Source organism: Erythrolamprus reginae, chromosome 2 (assembly GCF_031021105.1).
Source record: "Erythrolamprus reginae isolate rEryReg1 chromosome 2, rEryReg1.hap1, whole genome shotgun sequence".
Lineage (NCBI taxonomy): Eukaryota > Metazoa > Chordata > Lepidosauria > Squamata > Dipsadidae > Erythrolamprus > Erythrolamprus reginae.
Window position 1 is genome coordinate 29116524 of NC_091951.1, and position 21897 is coordinate 29138420.

Below are 21897 nucleotides of genomic sequence, written 5' to 3' on the forward strand. Positions count from 1 at the left end.
GATAGATACGGGCTTCCTAGAGCGGACCTTTCATTCCTGGACAGCCGCCAGTTCAGCGCTACTGCTGTTCGAGTGGTGGAGTGCGGACCTGTCGCTTGAAAGCGAAAGCGGAAGCTGCATGTAAAGGAGCCTGATGCTGTGGGCGTCGCCCCTCTAAATCAAATGTTTGCACTTCCCTAGGCCCTGTGGAACTCGGGGAGACGGTTGCGAAAATAGGGACGGTGTCCTGTTGCTGAGCATCAGAAGGCACCTGATAGGCACTGGTTCCCATTTCCTGAAAAAGCAAAGAGTAAGCCAAGCCCAGAGAGAAGAGTCGCCAAAGGGGCAGAAGGTAAAGAAGGAGCCCGATGTGTCATCCATGGAACTCAGGATGGCGAGTGGAGAATACTTCCGTGTCTGGGATGAACTGCTAATAGCAATGGCTGTCAATCTTGAATCTGTCAGGATCAAACTGCAGAACTGCTGGCAGTCGGCAGTCAGCAGTATTTGGAAAACATAACTTTTTCTTTGAATAGTTTTCTTTCTTGAAATGCTTGTTTCCTCCTGGAGATAATTATTTTTGTTTGTTTGTTTTGTCAGTTACTTATTGGAGGTATACAAAGATATAACAGTGTTTATATACATGATCAGGGCTGCCATCAGGAATTTTGGGGCCCCATACAGCCTAAGTGTCTGCCCCCCCCCCCGCCATTTTAAAACTACTGCCCCCCAAATCCCGTGCCATGCCCACCATGGCCACACACCCTGGGCAAGCCCTCCCCCGGCCCTCTGAGGTCAAACACAGCCCTGATGTGGCCCTCAATGAAATTGAGTTTGACACCCCTGGCCTAGAGGCTAAATCCTATGAACAAGGGCTAAGAGAACGAGTATGTTTAGCTCAACAAATAGAAAACTGAGGGGGAATATAATAGTAGTTTCCCAATCCTTAAAGGGCTGCCACAGAGCAGATGGCATCTATTTATTCTCCATGCCACATGACCGGGCGGCAAAGAAAGAGAGAGAGAGAGAGAGAGAGAGAGAGAGAAAGAAAGAAACCCTTCTTTTTTATTAAAAGAAATTAATAATTTAAAAAATCCAAAATCCATTACTATTAAAACTAAAACAACCAGCAAAACTATTAATAAAAACAGGTGAAGGCTGGTTTTTTTTCCTGTTATTATTTAAGTGCTTTTACCATATACTTTAAATCAAGAGTCACTTCTCTCTTTTATGAGTATTGCAAGGTCTTTTATGGAGTGAAGGTTGTCATTAAAGTCTTGTTTGTTCAGCTTGTATTTGGTGTTCCGATTCTTTTTGCCAATGTGAGTGTAGGACAGCATTTTTTTGATTGAGATTTGGAGTTGCCAGATGTTTGACCATTCAGACACAAAATCAAGGTCTTTCTGTGTTATCGGTGGTGTTGAAAAGTTTTACATCATCGGCAAAGAGAACGCAGATGCTTGTAATGGCTGTATTTGGTATATAAGATGCACCAACATTTCCACCTTCTTTTAGTGGGGGGAAAGTTGCATCGAAAAACATGCTAGGTCTGTCCAAGTAGCTATTGAAAAGTTAGTGGTGTCATGGTTGGAACCAATGGCAAAGCCAGATATGGATTTAAAACCAGAAATATTTTGTTGGGTATTTCAAAGGGAATACAAGACATATTTAATTTTACACATGTTAACAGCCGCTGGAATTGTGTTTGCACAACAATGGTAAAACAAAGATATGAAAATGAATAAAAAAACATTACAGTGTGTAATATTATAAAGAAAAGAAAAATAGAAAATAAAATATTAAAATATCACACATTAATGCGGTGGGGCATATAGAATTATGGGTTTGGGCACAAATGCACGCAACCACCCTGCACTCTCTTTTAGCACAGGAATCCAAAAATGTTCACCAGCACTGCCCAAGAGTAATCTGAGGCTAAACTCCGATTTACGGGCTCCAAACCGAAACTAAATTGACAATTCTGGTCTACAATATCAAGGGAAAGAATGAACAACTAAGGCAGCCCAACCAGGTAATCCAGTGCACTGGTCCAAGTAAGAATACTTTTGCCCCAAAGGAGGGAACATACAATTTTACCTGGGTAATCAGGAGAGCGATTATGGGAGGTTGATCAATAATGGCAGTGTGTGTGTATTGGACTCTGTTCCAGGAACACTAGTGAGTCCAGAGCGAGCACGGACCTGAAATTTTGTGGTTCCTTACCTTTGAGAAGGGGAAGGCCAGGCTGAGGGGAAGCGGTCTTGTGTCGTGGATCTCGAGTGGTTGTAAAATTGATAACTCAGGAAACCATAGTCAGGAAAACTCTTTTTTTTTATTTGTTTTTTTTTTTCAAATATAACCAAAAAAAAAGACCTACACAAAAACATACACATACACATACATTTGGGAAACAAAAATTTCCCCACTTTTTAAAAAAAATGTTGGATCAGAGAATTTTACTTTGTACACACAGTATTAATTCTTTAATTTGACGCGTTGCTTTGCTTGAATTTTTATTTATTTCTTTGCTGTTCTTTCCTTTAACCAGTCATAAAATTTTGCCCATATTTTATAATATTCTGAATCTTCCTTTCCTTCTAATTTTTTGGATGACCTGTCCATCTCCGCAGTCCAATATTTTTTTAATTACTATATTCTCTTCCGGTGTTTTATCCATTTTCCATTGTTGGGCATATGCGATCCTGGCAGCTGTTAATATGTGTATAACTAAGTATCTTACCTCTTTTTCCATTTTTTAAATTAAAAATACCCAATAAATACAACTCTGGTATTTTTTCAATTTCTTCTTTTATTATGTCTTTTAACCAATCTGTTATTTTATTCCAGAAATTTTTTGCTTGTACACATGTCCACCATTGATGATAGAACGTGCCTCTTTCTTTTTTGCACTTCCAGCATAATGGGGAGGTTTTTGGGAACATTTTTGAAAGTCTTTCCCGTGGTAGGTGCCACCAGTAAAACATTTTTAATTGGTTTTCCTTGAATGCAGTCGATTTTGTCATCTGCCAATTATTAGTCCATAATTTTTCCCATTTTTCTAGTTCAATTGTGTAGCCAAAATTCATTCCCCAGCTTATCATACTTTCTTTTACGATTTCCACTTCTGTTTCATAATGAATCAAGAATTTATATATTTTACCAATAAGTTTTTCATAATTTTTAATAGTATCCTGTCCAAGTCACCCCTCCCTTCCTGGGTGGAGTGTGGCAACCTTCTACTAGCTACATTCCGTTGCCACACTCCACCCCCCCCCCAAGGGATTATAGAATGGTTAAAAGATGATTTCATAACTGCATACATTGACTTGAGGAGATGTCTGTCTTAAGACTTCTTTTGAAATTTTTGTCATTTCCAGCACCCTCCATCATAGTTCCCTCTAAGCTGAGCAGGTGAGCAATCGCTCACTTAAAAATCATCATCAACTCAGAGTTTTCCAAACCTGCCCAGAAGCCGAGAGGGAAATTTTATTATTATTTCTTTGTCGCCCAGTCCCGAATGGACTGCCGCTCAGACACTATACTTTTCCGCCCACCCCAAAAATTTTTTAGAGAGAACACTGCCCTCCATCTAGTCTCTCCCCTCCTCCATCTGCCCCCCGCCCCCACATCAAAAGGCTAGCCCGGCCCTGAGTCTGAGCAGCCTTCCAGTCACTGGGTAGGGAAGGAGGATGCGTAGAACAGTGTTTCCCAACCTTGGCCACTTGAAGATATCTGGACTTCAACTCCCAGAATTCCCCAGCCAGCATTCGTCCAAATATCTTCAAGTGGCCAAGGTTGGGAAACACTGGCGTAGAAGACCGTCGTCGGTACTCGCCGAGCGGAGAATAAAGCGGTGTGTGTGTGTTTGTGTGCTTCCGAGGGAACAACTCTCTAGCCATCGAGAGGAAAGGAAGGGCGCCTGTAGCGTTCTGCCCCTCTAGGAAGAAGCACTCCTTGATCGAGACTCTCCAAGGGAGCTGTTGGAGACAAATCGGGTCGGAACGATTTACAGTTGCTCTTCCCGTGAGCAGATTGGAAACGTTGCCTGTCAGGCCCCTTCTGATATTTAGCCCTCATCCTCAGCAGCCGGACACCGTCCCTATTTTTCCAACAGTCTCCCCGAGTCCCTCTTCAAGGAACAGGACCTAGCGTTTGATTTAGAGGGGCGACGCCGAGAGTATCGGGCTCCCTTTACATGCAGTTTTCGCTTTCGCTTTCGCGCGACAGTCCACTCGAAGAACAGAAAGGCTGAACTGGGGGCTGTCCGGGAATGAAAGGTCCGCTCTAGGAAGCCCGTATCTATCGTTTGCACTGGGCAGGAAACTGTGACGCGAACGATTGGCGGTTGGTCTCCTCAGGCACCGAAGCCTCGATTTAAACGAGTCCCCGTTTCTTCACCTTCTGGAAACTGGGAAATTAGTGGAACTGGTGGACGGCGGGTGTGTCTGTCTGTGTGGGGGCAACTCCAATTGTCATAGCCTTGTTTTCTTTATCCTCGAGCAGTAAATCCGATGGAGACCCAGAAGTCTCCGGGAACGGAAGCAGTCGGATTCCTAGTCGCTCTTTGTGAGGGGAACGGATGGGACTCCGGGGGGAAAAGCATCCCCGAGGACTCCCTCAGCCCAGAGATCCACCGGCGGCGCTTCCGCGGTCTGGATGGCTGCCGCCAGGAGGCCGAGGGACCCCGGGAGCTTTGCAGCCGCCTTCACCGGCTGTGCCGTCAGTGGCTGCGGCCGGAGAGGAGCAGCAAAGGGGAGATGCTGGACCGGGTGGTGCTGGAGCAGCTGCTGGCCCTGCTGCCCCCGGAGATGGCGGGCTGGGTGAGGGAGTGCAGAGCCGAGAGCTGTTCCCAGGCGGTGGCCCTGGCCGAAGGCTTCCTGCTCAGCCGAGCCCAGAGGGAAGAGCCGCAGGAGGGGCAGGTGAGCTCGGGGTGGGGAGGGGAAAACCGGGGGTCGCTCGGGGTCTGCAGTGAACTGCTAATAGCAAGGAGAGATTGAAGGCTGTCGATCTTGTTATCTAGGTCGGTCAGGATCAAACTGCAGAACTACTTGCACTCTGCAGTCAACAAAATTAGCTTCCTGACTGTCAGTATGGAGACTTAATTTCTTCTTTAAATCTTATTGTTTTTTGAAATGCTTGTTTCCTCCTGGATATAATTCTGAGAGAAAAGAGAATTTAATTCTATTTCCACTACCCACACATTGTAGCCAGTTTCTCACTCATTTCACCGAATATTGTTTTCTAAAGTGAATGAAGCAGTAGTGTCTCCCTGAACAGTTTTTCCTTATGGAATACTTGTGATTTTCATAGCATCTCCATTAGTTAAGGCAACAGGGCTCCTTAAGTCCAATGCCTATCTGAAATGACCACACTTTGCCCAGAAATAGAAACCACATAGAAGGCAGAATCTCAAGTTCTCTTACTTTGACCTGGATTGGGAAAATACAGGTACAGAGACAAAAGGTAAGTCAAGCATACTAATCTGGTTCTGGTTCTGTGAGAGTGGATCATAAACCAGAATCTTCTGTCAAATACAGGAGCAGTTCATGGGGAAGATCTCCGCAGAGCTCCAGGAAAGAGGAGATCCATCTAGCCCTTCCCAGGAGCTGCGCTTCAGGAGAATCCAACTGGGGCCTCCTTGCCAGGTAAGTGCAGGTTTCTTCTGAGAGCAGTGGAGTACAAACTCCATCCGTTCATGATCTGATTTTATCATCAAATGCACAATCTCTGACCATTTAAACCCACTGCCTCCCCCCACCCCCTGAATGTCCTGCTAAATTACGCTCAGCATTCAAGATTATTCATGAGTTGCAAAAAAGAGAAAATTTGTAGGCTTTGTTATATTAGACAATTGGAAAATTAGAAATTTATTAGAAAATTTGTTTGATGGAAAAAGTTTAATACTTGATATTTTTCAGAAGAGTGCTGAAAACTAGTTAGAAATGAAGCCCTAAGAATTTAAACAATAAGAGTAAGAGTAAAAATGTGATTAAGGGTGAATCCCATGAAGATAGAACCCTAAGTCATTGTTAAATAACTGCAAGAATAAGACTGTTAGCTAAGCGACTTGAGATTTTAGGCTCATTGCCAACGTTCTAAAGCTAACTAGGAAAAATTTCTGATGGATGTTTCATGTTTACTTAGGAGTTTGCTAGCCTAGGGGACTGCTCCCTGAAACCACCTTGCTGAGTTATTCTGACCCACTGAGAAGCTCTGCAATGTTGGTTGTGTTGCCATCCTACAGCCTGGATCACCTAAGTCATGATTTGTGGAGCTACGGCTTCCCAGCCCCAAAAATGACATGGACATGCAGACATAAATCTGTTTTCACCAAGGAAATGTCCGTTTAATTTCTATTGAACATCTGTTCGCAGTTAGTGTGGTAAGAAAGAAAATGTCCAAGTCTTTCCTGCCAGGGGAATACACTCCAAGACCAGGGAAGTCTTAATACCACTCTACTATGCCCTGGTCAGACCACATCTGGAGTACTGTGTTCAGTTCTGGTCACCACACTTCAAAAAAGACATTGAAACTCTGGAGAAGGTGCAGAAAAGAGCAACCAAAACGATCAGGGGTCTAGAAACCAAGACTTACGAAGAGAGACTGCGGGAACTGGGCATGGATAGCCTAGAGAAAAGGAGGGCCAGAGCGGACATGATAGCAGTCTACAGGTATACGAGGGGTTGCCACAGAGAGGAGGGGATCACTTTATTCTTCAGGGCACCGGAGGGCCAGACGAGGAACAACGGCTGGAAGCTGACCAAGGAGAGCTTCAACCTGGAAATAAGGAAGAACTTCCTGACGGTCAGAACGATCAATCAGTGGAACAACCTACCAGCGGACGTTGTGAACTCCAATATTCTGGACATTTTTAAGAGGAAATTGTACTGCCATTTGGCTAGGATGCTATAGGGTTCCTGCTTAGGCAGGGGGTTGGACTTGATGACCTGCATAGTCCCTTCCAACTCTAACAATAAATAAAAATAAATAAATAAATGTCTGACAAGTAACATTTTCTTTCTCTATCAGAGATCAGGTCCATTTGAGGAGGTGACTGTGGACTTCACGCTGGAGGAGTGGGAGCTTCTAGATTCTGGTCAGAAGAACTTGTGCACAGACGTCACGTCGGAGGTTTTGAAGACTATGGCTCTTCTGGGTAAGGCCAAGCTTTCCTCTGGCTTCCACTCATTGGGGGAGTTCTCTTTCAGTGGAGGATGGCTAGCTATTTATGCACAGATGCTTTAGGTGATCATTCCTCCTCAAAGCCTTATATATTCCCTGTACACTCTGGGAATGCCCTAGATATTCATGGCAGTGGCTGAACAGAATGAGCAATCAGCACCAAATCCTTAATATGTTTCTTGGCCAAAAATTATTTGGGTACCATCAGAATGTCCTAGATAACAATTTGCAGCCTTCACATCCTAGCTGGACACGTAGGTGATACCAAACCTAGAATACATGATTTTGAAGGAGAAGGATGTTCACTATTCTAATTGTAACAGAAATATTTCTTTTCTTTTCCAAGGAGATGATGGGTTGGAAAATGAGAATATCAAGCAAGCAAGATTAAAGACAGAGAGGCGTGAAGTTGAAGATGTGATATTTGGCCCTAAAGAGGACACAGGGAGACAAGAGAGAAACCACTCAGAGAATGGAGGGGATAAATCACCCACTTCTGTTCCTGTTGGAACCCCTATCGTCCTTTCCCAGCAGGATCTGGAAGGAAAGAAAAAAGAAAAATATGGGTGGAAAGAAAAAAATCAATTTGATTTACAAGAATGTGGCATTAATCAGACTGAAGGGAAAATGTATGAAAAATATGTCAATCATTCTTTCTCGCTTCCTTTTCTAAAAGAAATATACAGCAAAAGCAAACCACATACTTTTGTAAGATCTGAGAGGGATTCCAGACAGAGCAGAGAGATGAAACTTTGCATGGAGAGGGGAAAGCGATTAATTAGCAAGAGTAAACTTATTTTCCACCAAAAGAGCCACAATGGGCAGAGATCACATAAATGCCTAAAATGTGGAAAGATCTTTCGTCGGAAAGAAAATCTTAACCATCACAAAAGGATCCACACTGGAGAGAGACCACATAAATGCATGGAGTGTGGAAAAAGCTTTACACACAAGGGGAATCTTAAATCTCATAACAAAATCCACACAGGGGAGAGACCATATAAATGCCTGAAATGTGGAAAGATCTTTGCTGGGAAAGAAAATCTTAATGATCATAAAAGGATCCACACAGGGGAGAGACCATATAAATGCATGAAATGTGGAAAGAGCTTTAAAAGGAAAGGAAATCTTAATGATCACAAAATGATACACACTGGAGAGAGACCATATAAATGCATGGTGTGTGGAAAAACCTTTAAACGAAAGGTACATCTTAATCGTCATGAAAATATACACACTGGAGAGAAACCATATAAATGCTTCATATGTGGAAAGACCTTTACTGAAAACCGAAGTCTTAATGATCATCAATGGATCCACACTGGGGAGAAACGATATAAATGCACGGAGTGTGGAACGTCCTTTACCCAGAAGGGACATCTTAATGATCATCAAAGGATCCACACTGGGGAGAGACCATATAAATGCACGGAGTGTGGTAAGACCTTTACCCGGAAGGAACGTCTTAATGATCATCAATGGATCCACACTGGGGAGAGACCATATAAATGCACGGAGTGTGGAAAGACATTTACCCAGAAGGGACATCTTAATGATCATCAAAGGATCCACACTGGGGAGAGACCATATAAATGCACGGAGTGTGGTAAGACCTTTACCCGGAAGGAACGTCTTAATTATCATCAATGGATCCACACTGGGGAGAGACCATATAAATGTACGGAGTGTGAAAAGACCTTTACCCGGAAGGAACGTCTTAATGAACATCAATGGATCCACACTGGGGAGAGACCACATAAATGCTTGGAGTGTGGAAGAACCTTTACCCGGAAGGGACATCTTAATTTTCACAGAAGTATCCACACTGGGGAGAGATCACATAAATGCATGGAATGTGGACAGAGTTTCATTACCAATGATTTTCTTACTTGCCACCAAAGGATTCACATGGGCGACAGCATATAAATGCCTCAAATGTGAAAAGACCTTTACCTGGAAAGGACATCTTAACAGTTGTTGTGAGTGGTCCACGTCCAGTTCATCTGGTCATGGATTTTGAGGAGGACGAGCAGGGTCTGTCTGGGTATCCTAGACCAGTGTTCTTGATAACAGAGTCTGCAAGTGCGAGTGAAGGGGAGTTGGAACCTGGAGGACCATCAAAGTCTGTAGAACTCCCAGCTATGGTAGTGTCTGAATCAGAGGATGATGGGGATGTTTTGGATCAGGTGACTATCTGTATAGGACATTTGGCCACTCCCTAGCAGTATTTAAGAAGGGCTGATGGGAAAAAGGGATGTGGAAAAAACAACATTCCAAACATGGAGCTGAGAGTCTTTCCCAATCCCCTGGATTTTGAAATCTTGGTTTTTAACTATCCATCCTATGATAAAATACAGGAAATAGTATCAGGGCAGGTTAGATGGATTGTGCGGCCTTTTTCTGCTGTCAGTCTTCTATGTTTCTATGACTGTAGCTGAACTGAATGAGTAAGTGAAGCAAAGATATCATGACTGAGCATTTATAACTATACAATGATACCTCATCTTACGAAAGCCTCGTCATACGAACTTTTCGAGATACGAACCCAGGGTTTAAAATTTCTTTGCCTTGTCTTAAAAACCCTTTCCGTCTTACGAACCTGAGCCCAGGTGCGTGGGCTCTTTTACTGTGTGTGCGCTCTCTTACTGCCGCAGGGATTCCCCTGCCTTGTGACTGCTACTGCTGGGATTTCCCATTTGCTTGCTGCCCCCGCCGGGATTCACCACCTCCTTTTGCTTGCACCTGCAGTCCCGAGGCTGGGAACGCCGGAGCTGCCCCAGTTCCCTGCCACTTCCTCTGATCCCTGCAGTCACCCCATCCCGCTGCCAAAATCCACCCTAACCTACCGCTTCCTTTGCCCAATCTTGCTGCTAAAATCACCCCTCCAAAAGATTTCTACACCGCTCCAAATTGCTCCCAAAATCACTCCTCCAAAAGCTTCCTAAACTGCCCCAAATCACCTCCAAACTTGCTCCCCCAAAAGTTTCCTACACTACTCCAAATTGCTTCCAAAATTACCCCTTCAGATGCTCCCTATGCCACCCCAAATTGTCTCCAAAATTGCTCCCGCAAAAGCTTCCTACACGCCTCCAAATCGCTCCTAAAATCACCCCTGCAAAAGCTTTCTACACCGCCCCAAATCACCTCCAAAATCGCTCCACCAAAAGGTTCCTACACCCCTCCAAATTGCTTCCAAAATCACCCCTGAAAAAGCTTTCTACACTGCCCCAAATCACCTCCAAAATCGCTCCACCAAAAACTTCCTACATTGTGCAAATTGCCCCCAAAATTACCCCTCCAGATGCTCCATATGCCACCCCAAATTGCCTCTAATATCGCTCCCAAAAGCTTTCTATGCCACCCCGTTTTTGTCCCCCTCACTCGGCTCATTTCCTCCACACCTTTCTCCTCTCTTGAGTTCCATGAGCCTTTCTCTCTCGTTTTTGCCAACCCCACTCTGCTCATTTCCTCCACACCTTTCTCCTCTCTTGAGTTCCATGAGCCTTTCCCTCCTGTTTTTGCCCACCCCACTCTGCTCATTTCCCCCACACTTTTCTCCTCTATTGAGCTCCATGAGCCTTTCCCTCCTGTTTTAGCCCATCCCACTCTGCTTATTTCCCCCACACCTTTCTCCTCTCTTGAGCTCCATGAGTCTTTCCCTCCCGTTTTTGTCCCCCAGTTTGCTCATTCCTCTACACCTTTCTCTTCTCTTGAGTTCGAGTTTTCCCCTCCCATTTTTCTCCCCCCCACTCTGCTCATTTCCTCTACATCTTTCTCTTCTCTTGAGTTCCTTGAGTTTTCCCCTCCCATTTTTGTCTCCCCCACTCTGCTCATTTCCTCTACTTCTTTCTCTTGAGTTGCTTGAGTTTTCCCCTCCCGTTTTTGTCCCCCCCACTCTGTTCATTTCCTCTACACCTTTCTCCAGTTTTGAGTTCCATGAGTCTTTCCCTCCCGTTTTTGTCCCCCCACTCTGCTCATATCCTCTACACCTTTCTCCTCTCTTGAGCTCAATGAGTCTTTCCCTTCCGTTTTTGTCCCCCTCGCACTCTGCTCATTTCCTCTACACCTTTCTCCTCTCTTGAGCTCCATGAATCTTTCCCTCCCGTTTTTGTCCCCCGTTTGCTCATTTCCTCTACACCTTTCTCCTCTCTTGAGCTCAATGAGTCTTTCCCTTCCGTTTTTGTCCCCCCCGCACTCTGCTCATTTCCTCTACACCTTTCTCCTCTCTTGAGCTCCATGAATCTTTCCCTCCCGTTTTTGTTCCCCCCACTCTGCTCATTTCCTCTACACCTTTCTCCTCTCTAGAGCTCCATGAGTCTTTCCCTCCCGTTTTTGTCCCCCCAGTTTGCTCATTTCCTCTACACCTTTCTCCTCTCTTGAGTTCCTTGAGTTTTCCCCTCCCGTTTTTATCCCCCCACTCTGCTCATTTCCTCTACTTCTTTCTTTTCTCTTGAGTACCTTGAGTTCCCCCACCGTTTTTGTCCCCCCCACTCTGCTCATTTTCTCTACACCTTTCTGCTCTCTTGAGTTCCTTGAGTTTCCCCCTCCCCTTTTTATCCCCCCACTCTGCTCATTTCCTCTACTTCTTTCTCTTCTCTTGAGTTCATTGAGTTTTCCCCTCCCGTTTTTCTCCCCCCACTCTGCTCATTTCCTCTACATCTTTCTCTTCTCTTGAGTTCCTTGAGTTTTCCCCTCCCGTTTTTGTCCCCCCACTCTGCTCATTTCCTCTACATCTTTCTCTTCTCTTGAGTTCCTTGAGTTTTCCCCTCCCATTTTTGTCTCCCCCACTCTGCTCATTTCCTCTACTTCTTTCTCTTGAGTTCCTTCAGTTTTCCCCTCCCGTTTTTGTCCCCCCCACTCTGTTCATTTCCTCTACACCTTTCTCCAGTTTTGAGTTCCATGAGTCTTTCCCTCCCGTTTTTGTCCCCCCACTCTGCTCATTTCCTCTACACCTTTCTCCTCTCTTGAGCTCCACGAATCTTTCCCTCCCGTTTTTGTCCCCCCGTTTGCTCATTTCCTCTACACCTTTCTCCTGAGTTCCTTGAGTTTTCCCCTCCTGTTTTTGTCTCCCCCACGCTGCTCATTTCCTCTACTTCTTTCTCTTCTCTTGAGTTCCTTGAGTTTTCCCCTCCCGTTTTTGTTCCCCCCACTCTGCTCATTTCCTCTACACCTTTCTCCTCTCTTGAGCTCCATGAGTCTTTCCCTCCCGTTTTTGTCCCCCCAGTTTGCTCATTTCCTCTACACCTTTCTCCTCTCTTGAGTTCCTTGAGTTTTCCCCTACCGTTTTTATCCCCCCACTCTGCTCATTTCCTCTACTTCTTTCTTTCCTCTTGAGTACCTTGAGTTCCCCCCCGTTTTTGTCCCCCCCACTCTGCTCATTTCCTCTACACCTTTCTGCTCTCTTGAGTTCCTTGAGTTTCCTCCTCCCCTTTTTATCCCCCCCACTCTGCTCATTTCCTCTACTTCTTTCTCTTCTCTTGAGTTCATTGAGTTTTCCCCTCCCGTTTTTCTCCCCCCACTCTGCTCATTTCCTCTACATCTTTCTATTCTCTTGAGTTCGTTGAGTTTTCCCCTCCCGTTTTTGTCCCCCCAATCTGCTCATTTCCTCTACATCTTTCTCTTCTCTTGAGTTCCTTGAGTTTTCCCCTCCCATTTTTGTCTTCCCCACTCTGCTCATTTCCTCTACTTCTTTCTCTTGAGTTCCTTGAGTTTTCCCCTCCCGTTTTTGTCCCCCCCCATCTGTTCATTTCCTCTACACCTTTCTCCAGTTTTGAGTTCCTTGAGTTTTCCCCTCCCGTTTTTGTCCCCCCACTCTGCTCATTTCCTCTACACCTTTCTCTCTTGAGCTCAATGAGTCTTTCCCTCCCGTTTTTGTCCCCCCCCCTCTGCTCATTTCCTCTACACCTTTCTCCTCTCTTGAGCTCCATGAGTCTTTCCCTCCCGTTTTTGTCCCCCCGTTTGCTCATTTCCTCTACATTTTCCTCCTCTCGAGTTCATTGAGTTTTCCCCTCCCGTTTTTGTCCCCTCCACTCTGCTCATTTCCTCTACATCTTTCTCTTCTCTTGAGTTCCTTCAGTTTTCCCCTCCCGTTTTTGTCCCCCCACTCTGCTCATTTCCTCTACATCTTTCTCTTCTCTTGAGTTCCTTGAGTTTTCCCCTCCCGTTTTTGTCCCCCCCACTCTGTTCATTTCCTCTACACCTTTCTCCAGTTTTTAGTTCCATGAGTCTTTCCGTCCCGTTTTTGTCCCCCCAGTTTGCTCATTTCCTCTACACCTTTCTCCTCTCTTGAGTTCCTTGAGTTTTCCCCTCCCGTTTTTATCCCCCACTCTGCTCATTTCCTCTACTTCTTTCTTTTCTCTTGAGTATTTTGAGTCCCCCCCCCGTTTTTATTCCACCCACTCTGCTCATTTCCTCTACTTCTTTCTTTTCTCTTGAGTATTTTGAGTCCCCCCCCCCGTTTTTATTCCACCCACTCTGCTCATTTCCTCTACTTCTTTCTCTTCTCTTGAGTTCCTTGAGTTTTCCCCTCCCGTTTTTGTCCCCCCCACTCTGTTCATTTCCTCTACACCTTTCTCCAGTTTTGAGTTCCATGAGTCTTTCCCTCCCGTTTTTGTCCCCCCAGTTCGCTCATTTCCTCTACACCTTTCTCCTCTCTTGAGTTCCTTGAGTTTTCCCCTCCCGTTTTTGTCCCCCCCACTCTGCTCATTTCCTCTACACCTTTCTCCTCTCTTGAGCTCAATGAGTCTTTCCCTCCCGTTTTTGTCCCCCCCACTCTGCTCATCTCCTCTACACCTTTCTCCTCTCTTGAGCTCCATGAGTCTTTCCCTCCCGTTTTTGTCCCCCCGTTTGCTCATTTCCTCTACATCTTTCTCCTGTCTTGAGTTCATTGAGTTTTCCCCTCCTGTTTTTGTCCCCTCCACTCTGCTCATTTCCTCTACATCTTTCTCTTCTCTTGAGTTCCTTCAGTTTTCCCCTCCCATTTTTGTCTCCCCCACTCTGCTCATTTCCTCTACTTCTTTCTCTTGAGTTCCATGAGTCTTTCCCTCCCGTTTTTGTCCCCCCAGTTTGCTCATTTCCTCTACACCTTTCTCCTCTCTTGAGCTCCATGAGTCTTTCCCTCCCGTTTTTGTCCCCCCAGTTTGCTCATTTCCTCTACACCTTTCTCCTCTCTTGAGTTCCATGGGTTTTCCCTCCCGTTTTTGTCCCCCCCACTCTGCTCATCTCCTCTACACCTTTCTCCTCTCTTGAGCTCCATGAGTCTTTCCCTCCCGTTTTTGTCCCCCCCACTCTGCTTATTTCCTCTACACCTTTCTCCTCTTTTGAGTTCCTTGAGTTTTCTCCTCCCGTTTTTATCCCCCCACTCTGCTCATTTCCTCTACACCTTTCTACTCTCTTGAGCTCCATGAGTCTTTCCCTCCCGTTTTTGTCCCCCCGTTTGCTCATTTCCTCTACACCTTTCTCCTCTCTTGAGTTCCTTGAGTTTTCCCCTCCCGTTTTTATCCCCCCCACTCTGCTCATTTCCTCCACATCTTTCTCTTCTCTTGAGTTCCTTGAGTTTTCCCCTCCCGTTTTTGTCTCCCCCACTCTGCTCATTTCCTCTACTTCTTTCTCTTCTCTTGAGTTCCTTGAGTTTTCCCCTCCCGTTTTTGTTCCCCCCACTCTGCTCATTTCCTCTACACCTTTCTCCTCTCTTGAGCTCCATGAGTCTTTCCCTCCCGTTTTTGTCCCCCCAGTTTGCTCATTTCCTCTACACCTTTCTCCTCTCTTGAGTTCCTTGGGTTTTCCCCTCCCGTTTTTATCCCCCCACTCTGCTCATTTCCTCTACTTCTTTCTTTTCTCTTGAGTACCTTGAGTCCCCCCCCCCGTTTTTGTCCCCCCCACTCTGCTCATTTCCTCTACACCTTTCTGCTCTCTTGAGTTCCTTGAGTTTTCCCCTCCCGTTTTTGTCCCCTCCACTCAGCTCATTTCCTCTACATCTTTCTCTTCTCTTGAGTTCCTTGAGTTTTCCCCTCCCGTTTTTCTCCCCCCACTCTGCTCATTTCCTCTACATCTTTCTCTTCTCTTGAGTTCCTTGAGTTTTCCCCTCCCGTTTTTGTCCCCCCACTCTGCTCATTTCCTCTACATCTTTCTCTTCTCTTGAGTTCCTTGAGTTTTCCCCTCCCATTTTTGTCTCCCCCACTCTGCTCATTTCCTCTACTTCTTTCTCTTGAGTTCCTTCAGTTTTCCCCTCCCGTTTTTGTCCCCCCACTCTGCTCATTTCCTCTACATCTTTCTCTTCTCTTGAGTTCCTTGAGTTTTCCCCTCCCGTTTTTATCCTCCCCACTCTGCTCATTTCCTCTACTTCTTTCTCTTGAGTTCCTTGAGTTTTCCCCTCCCGTTTTTGTCCCCCCCACTCTGCTCATTTCCTCTACACCTTTCTCCAGTTTTGAGTTCCATGAGTCTTTCCCTCCCGTTTTTGTCCCCCCAGTTTGCTCATTTCCTCTACACCTTTCTCCTCTCTTGAGTTCCTTGAGTTTTCCCCTCCCATTTTTGTCTCCCCCACTCTGCTCATTTCCTCTACTTCTTTCTCTTGAGTTCCTTGAGTTTTCCCCTCCCGTTTTTGTCCCCCCCACTCTGTTCATTTCCTCTACACCTTTCTCCTCTCTTGAGCTCCATGAGTCTTTCCCTCCCGTTTTTGTCCCCCCAGTTTGCTCATTTCCTCTACACCTTTCTCCTCTCTTGAGTTCCTTGAGTTTTCCCCTCCCGTTTTTATCTCCCACTCTGCTCATTTCCTCTACTTCTTCCTTTTCTCTTGAGTACCTTGAGTCCCCCCCCCGTTTTTATTCCCCCCACTCTGCTCATTTCCTCTACTTCTTTCTCTTCTCTTGAGTTCCTTGAGTTTTCCCCTCCCGTTTTTGTCCCCCCCACTCTGCTCATTTCCTCTACTTCTTTCTCTTGAGTTCCTTGAGTTTTCCCCTCCCGTTTTTGTCCCCCCCACTCTGCTCATTTCCTCTACATCTTTCTCTTCTCTTGAGTTCCTTGAGTTTCCCCCTCCCATTTTTGTCTCACCCACTCTGCTCATTTCCTCTACTTCTTTCTCTTGAGTTCCTTGAGTTTTCCCCTCTAGTTTTTGCCCCCCCCCACTCTGCTCATTTCCTCTACACCTTTCTCCTCTCTTGAGTTCCTTGAGTTTTCCCCTCCCGTTTTTGTCCCCCCCACTCTGCTCATTTCCTCTACATCTTTCTCTTCTCTTGAGTTCCTTGAGTTTTCCCCTCCCGTTTTTGTCCCCCCCACTCTGTTCATTTCCTCTACACCTTTCTCCAGTCTTGAGTTCCATGAGTCTTTTCCTCCTGTTTTTGTCCACCCCATTCTGCTCATTTTCCCCATGCAGTTTGGAAGGGGGGAGTTTGTCACTGGAATTCAAATCAGTGCTGGCAAAAATGAAGAGAATCCGAGAAAGGAGCCTCAGGGAAATCCCAGCAATGCAAGAACGGGGCGCTTTGGCTGGCAAGGTAAGTTCAGAGGTGTGGATTCCCAGGGAAATTCCAGCACTTCGGGGCATCCCAGCAGCGGGTGCACTGAGGCTCCACTCCATAGGGAAATCCCAGGAGGGGAATCCCAGGATCGAAAAAATGGGCGCTCCGCTGGCAACGGAAGTCCGGAGGTGGGGTTTCGAGGACTTTCGTGGTTTTGCGATGGTGCGATGTCGCTGAGGCTTCCCTTGCTGGGAAACCCCACCTCCGGACTTCCGATGCCGGCAAAGCGCCCGTTTTTTCGATCCTGGGATTCCCCTCCTGAGATTTCCCTACAGCATCGCAAAAAGTCGGGAGGTGGGGTTTCCCTTGGAGGGGAGCCTCAGGGGAATCCCAGGATCGCAAAAACGGACACTTTGCTTGCAATGGAAGTCCGGAGGCGGGGCATCCCAGCGCCAGCGGCGGGTTCATAAGGCGAAAAAAGTTTGAAAAGAGGGGGAAAAAATCCGAACCTCAGGTTCGTATCTCAAAAAGTTCGTATGATGAGGATTCCTATGACAAGGTACCACTTTATAGCAAAACTTATTAAAGTCTTAAAGCTTTCCTGAATCCTGAGGAGAGCAAAAATGGCTGAAAAGAAGAGCGAAAATCAGCTGGCACGCTGGAACTGACATAGAACAATCCCTGTGTGTCATCAGGTATGGCTCCACATGCAATCTCTGACCAAGGGGATGCGTTCGGGAATATTTTTTACATTCTTTTTGGTGATAAATGCCAGCGATAAAACATCTTGCACTGGTTTTCCTTGAATGCATTGGATCGTGTAATTTTCCAGTCGTATGACCACGGTCTTTCCCATTTGACAAATTCTATAGGATATCCAAAAATTTCCCCATAGCTGATCATATTGTCTTTCACAATCTCCTCCTGTGTTTTGTATCTAATTAAAAATTTATAAGTTTTGCCAATTAATTTACTTCCTTTTCCATGAGTATCTTATTCAGGCCGCTCCTTCCCATTTGAAAATCTGGCCCTTTTTGAAGGGCATTTTGAAATGTATCTTGTATCTGAAAATACGTCTGCCGGTCAAATAGTTAACCTTTTTCTTCTAATTCTTCCTTAGATGATAAATTTAATTGTTTGTTTAATAGTTCTGTGTATTTTATTGTATTCTTAGATTGTATTAAATTTGGATGATACTTTAATTCTATTGGGAAGATCCATTCCAAAGAAGCCTATAGTGGACTATAGAAGGAATAGATCAGATATCCAGATCTTGGTAATCAATGGAGAACAAATGGAGTAGGTGGTCAGTTTCACGTTTCTGGGTGTTATCATGAAAAAGGACTTGACCTGGGACACTCACATTGCAGCACTGGTCAAAGGGCCAGCAGAGATTATAATACTTGAGCCTTCTCAGGAAACAACAGCTCAATGAAAAACTGTTGGTGACCTTTTACTGCTGCACCAGAGAGAGCATCTTAACTTACTTCACCTGTGTAGTGTTTGCCAGTTGCATTGTGGCAGATGAGAGACTGCCCACCCAAAGGCTTCTCTTCTCCATACCCGGAACTTTTGCAAATGGACAAAATTGCTTTGCACAAAATTTGACTCTGCACAGCTTCAGGCTTTCTGTCCCTTTGCAAAACTTTCAGTGCGGAGAACCCTGAAGGCTATTGAGACTTCCAAAAGCTTCTCTCTTTCGATTAGTGGATCTCAGTGCCCGGACACACACCAAGTTACAAAGGTTGGGAACTGCTATTCTAAGTCTTATAGAGATGAATTAAAAACAAAAATGACAGACTCAACACACTGTTGTTTGTTTGTTTGTCTGTTTAACTTATGTGGCACCCAATCCCTGAGGAGTTAGGGCGGCTCACAACACTAAAGGAGATACCCCTATAGAGAAGTGGCAACCCACCAACAGAGAGGCCCCCAAATTGGCCTGAAGAATCCAGAAGACTTTTTACTCCCTTACTTAGTAGGGGGCCCTAGAGGAGGAGCTCTCGCCTCACAATCAGGAGACTGAGTTCAATCCTAGGTAGAGGCAGATCTTTCTCTGGACACAATAATATTTTTTTTAAATTTATTTTATTGTTTTGTCAAGTAGATTTTGGTGGTACACAAAGATATAACTGTTGGAATTAGAAGGACCGTGACCTTAGCAAGGTGCTCAGCCCGCTGGGACTGAGCCAGGACCTTCCGGAGGTGATGGTTATTAAATTACAGACAGAGCATGTTCGAATGAAGAATAACTTTTATTTAAAAAGTAGAAAAAAATAAAGATTGTCTGAAGAGACATAAAATGGCACATCTACATGGTTAATGAAGATGAAGCGTAATGGAGATTCTCTAAAACTAGAGACCGTCTTCTTCCTCCAAGGAGGAGGATGTGAGCAAACAGGTTACATCACAAAGGAGGAGCTACATTAATAAACAGAGTTAACTATCTAACTACTGGATGTTTCTCAATGTCTTTGGAGGCTGTCAATTCACAGCGTGACACCCCTTTGTCAGTCATTAGAGACATAAGGGACATCAAGACATCAAGGTATCAGTTCACTTAAGGCACATTTTGTTGGTGAGGTATTCATGTTGATCAGCTGGCAACGGCTTATTCAGCAAGTCAGCGATCTGCTCAGTAGTAGGTACATACTGAAGTTTTACGAAACCTTCTTTCACCTTCTCTCTGGTATTTTGATACCGGATGTGAATGTGCCGTGAACGAGCTCCAACAAATTCAGCTTCAGCAATATATGTGACTGAAACGTTATCCTCCATAATAACAATTGGTTTCTTTGGAGTTGCCCAAATGCTATCAATGAAATTAAAAAGAGAAGTTAACTCATTTAGACAATCAGAAACACATGCATATTCAGACTCAGTTGAAGAGCAAGAAACAAACTTCTGCTGCCTAACTTTCCAAAAGAAAGGACAACCATTTAAAAACAGTATATAACCAGAAGTACTTTTACGTGTTTCTGTGTCACTTGCCCAGTCAGCATCTGCATAACAAATCACTTCAGGGTACTCAACATGATTCGGCTTGAGGTACAGCTTCTTGCCCTTTGTGAGCTTCATGTATTTCAACAGCTTCTTTATGCAAGACCAGTGAAATGTGGTTGCGTTACCAACATATCTGGACAGTAGATTCACACTCAGCGAAATGTCAGGTCTTGTCCAACTGCTGATGTACAATAGCGATCCAATCACTGACCGGTACAGTGTTTTGTTGTCAAAATCAGGATACTCTTCTCGGGTTAACCTGTAAAAGTCAGTCTGCATCGGAGAACGACAAGTTTTCGCATCAGACATCCTACAATTCTGCAAAAGCTGGTCAACCTTACTTTCTTGTGAAAGGGAGAACCCCTTCTCAGTTTTCTCAAACTGAACACCTAGATAATCATTAATATGCCCTAGGCTTTTTAAGGTGAAATGTTTCTCAAGACCCTTAGCAAAAGTTTTACTCGTGCTTTCATTTGGACCTATGTAAACAATATCATCAACATAAACAAGAACAATTTCATAAGTCTTATCTTGCCCTTTTGTGAACACGCATTCATCAGGAACGGACTCAACAAAACCCATTGAATTTAGCTTTTGGGATAATAACTTGTACCACATGAGGGCACTCTGTTTGAGGCCGTATAAAGACTTGCTCAGAGACCAGACTTCACCTTCTCGGTCCTGGAATCCGGGAGCACCCTTGACGTAGATCTCTTCATTCAGATCAGCATTCAGATAGGCAGTCTCTACATCAAATTGAAAAACCTCTAAGCCCAAAGCAGAAGCAGTGATTAGGGCAATCTTGACACTCTCATTCTTGACTGTGGGTGAATACGTGTCAGTGTAGTCATACGGATAAACCTGAGAGAATCCTTGAGCTACAAGTCTAGCTTTATACAGCTTTCCTTCATTAGGTTTTTGTTTGACTTTATACACCCAGCGCGTGCCAATGACTTTCTTCTTGTCAGGAGGCGCCACCTGTTGGAACACCTTAAGCTTCTTTAAGCAGTCCAGTTCGCGTTCCATAGCCTCATACCATTTTTCTTGTTCAGATTCAGGTAAAAGTTTGATCTGATGAAAATGATCAGGTGGAAGTGTAAGATTATTACACATGAAAGGAAAAGGAGATTCAGATACTTGCTGTGCAAATCTCTTTGGAGGAGTTCCTTTTGTGGTCCTCTTTGAACGTCTGGGAACCTCGGTCCATCCCTCATCATCATCTCCGCCTTCAAGTTCATCGCCAGGGGTTTCCTCTGCGACTGTCGAAGGCTGTCCATCATCTGGAACATTCGGAATATCTGGCACAGCTCCCTGGGCATCAGGTATCGCCACACCTTCCTTAGGAAAATAAACTGAGGTATCATTACTATGTATACTGGACCAATTTGTGTCTTCCTCAAATTTGGCTGAATTAGAAATATAGACTCTGTGGTGAGAGTCAGCAAATTTGTGGTATTTGGAGACCTCATCAAAGCCGATGAATCTCATTCTTTCTGACACAGGACCTCCTTTCCTTCTTTGTTCAAGTGGAATGTTAACAGTGGCATAACAACCAAAAATGTAGATGTTTTGAACATCAGGCTTCTTGGCATGAAGCAAGTAATAAGGAGTGTCTTGTATGACGCTACTCCATGTTCTGTTAACAATGTAATTAGCATACCTTACTGCTTCGCCCCAGTATGAAAAGTCCCAAGTTTGCATCCTCAAGAAGACAACGAAACATCGTCTGCAAGATCCCGTTACGGCGTTCGCAAATCCCATTGTGGGCCGGCGTCGCGGGTGCTGAGGTCTGCTGGCGGATTCCATTCCTGGCCATCCATCCTTGGAACACTTGGGACATAAATTCGCCTCCACGATCACTTTGAATTCGCTTGATCCAGACATCGTGTTGGGTGAGTATCTCTGCAGCAAAGTCTTTAAAGACCTCAAACACCTCTGATTTTTGTTTTAAAAGAAAAACATAGCCAAATCGTGAGTAACTGTCAACTACAGTTAAGAAATACGTTTACCAACAGTAGGCCGAAATGGACCGACAACGTCGGTGTGGACCAATTCAAAAATGCGTGAACACAATCGGACAGCAACCTTAGGTATGGGTGAATTTTTGGACTTGGCTGTGTTACAAATTTTGCAATCTAAGTAAACTTGGCAAGTCCCATCAATTTTGAAACCATCAACATATTCAGACATCTTTGCTAAGACGGGGTAAGAAGCAATCCCCAAGCGACGATGCCATCTGTGAACACACCTGGAATGAAAAGATTTGTTTGTTAATATA

General features: G+C 44.9%; 2 protein-coding genes across 2 annotated transcripts in view; both read left to right on the forward strand.

Moving 5' to 3' along the window:
* The first annotated feature begins 4229 nt into the window (after window positions 1–4229).
* LOC139159279 (zinc finger and SCAN domain-containing protein 9-like) lies at window positions 4230–4976 on the forward strand. Its single transcript, XM_070736610.1, has one exon. It carries the CDS (start codon window positions 4491–4493, stop codon window positions 4974–4976), a length of 486 nt encoding a protein of 161 aa, XP_070592711.1. The 5' UTR covers window positions 4230–4490.
* Window positions 4977–5447: 471 nt separating this feature from the next.
* The window catches only part of LOC139163080 (zinc finger protein 585A-like), a 38062-nt gene continuing 21612 nt past the window's right edge, over window positions 5448–21897 (forward strand). The window contains exons 1-3 of the mRNA XM_070744021.1: window positions 5448–5624; window positions 7009–7135; window positions 7508–8917. Of these exons, the coding sequence (XP_070600122.1) occupies window positions 5526–5624; window positions 7009–7135; window positions 7508–8917 (1636 nt within the window). The 5' untranslated portion in view covers window positions 5448–5525. The remainder of the gene's footprint in view (window positions 5625–7008; window positions 7136–7507; window positions 8918–21897) is intronic.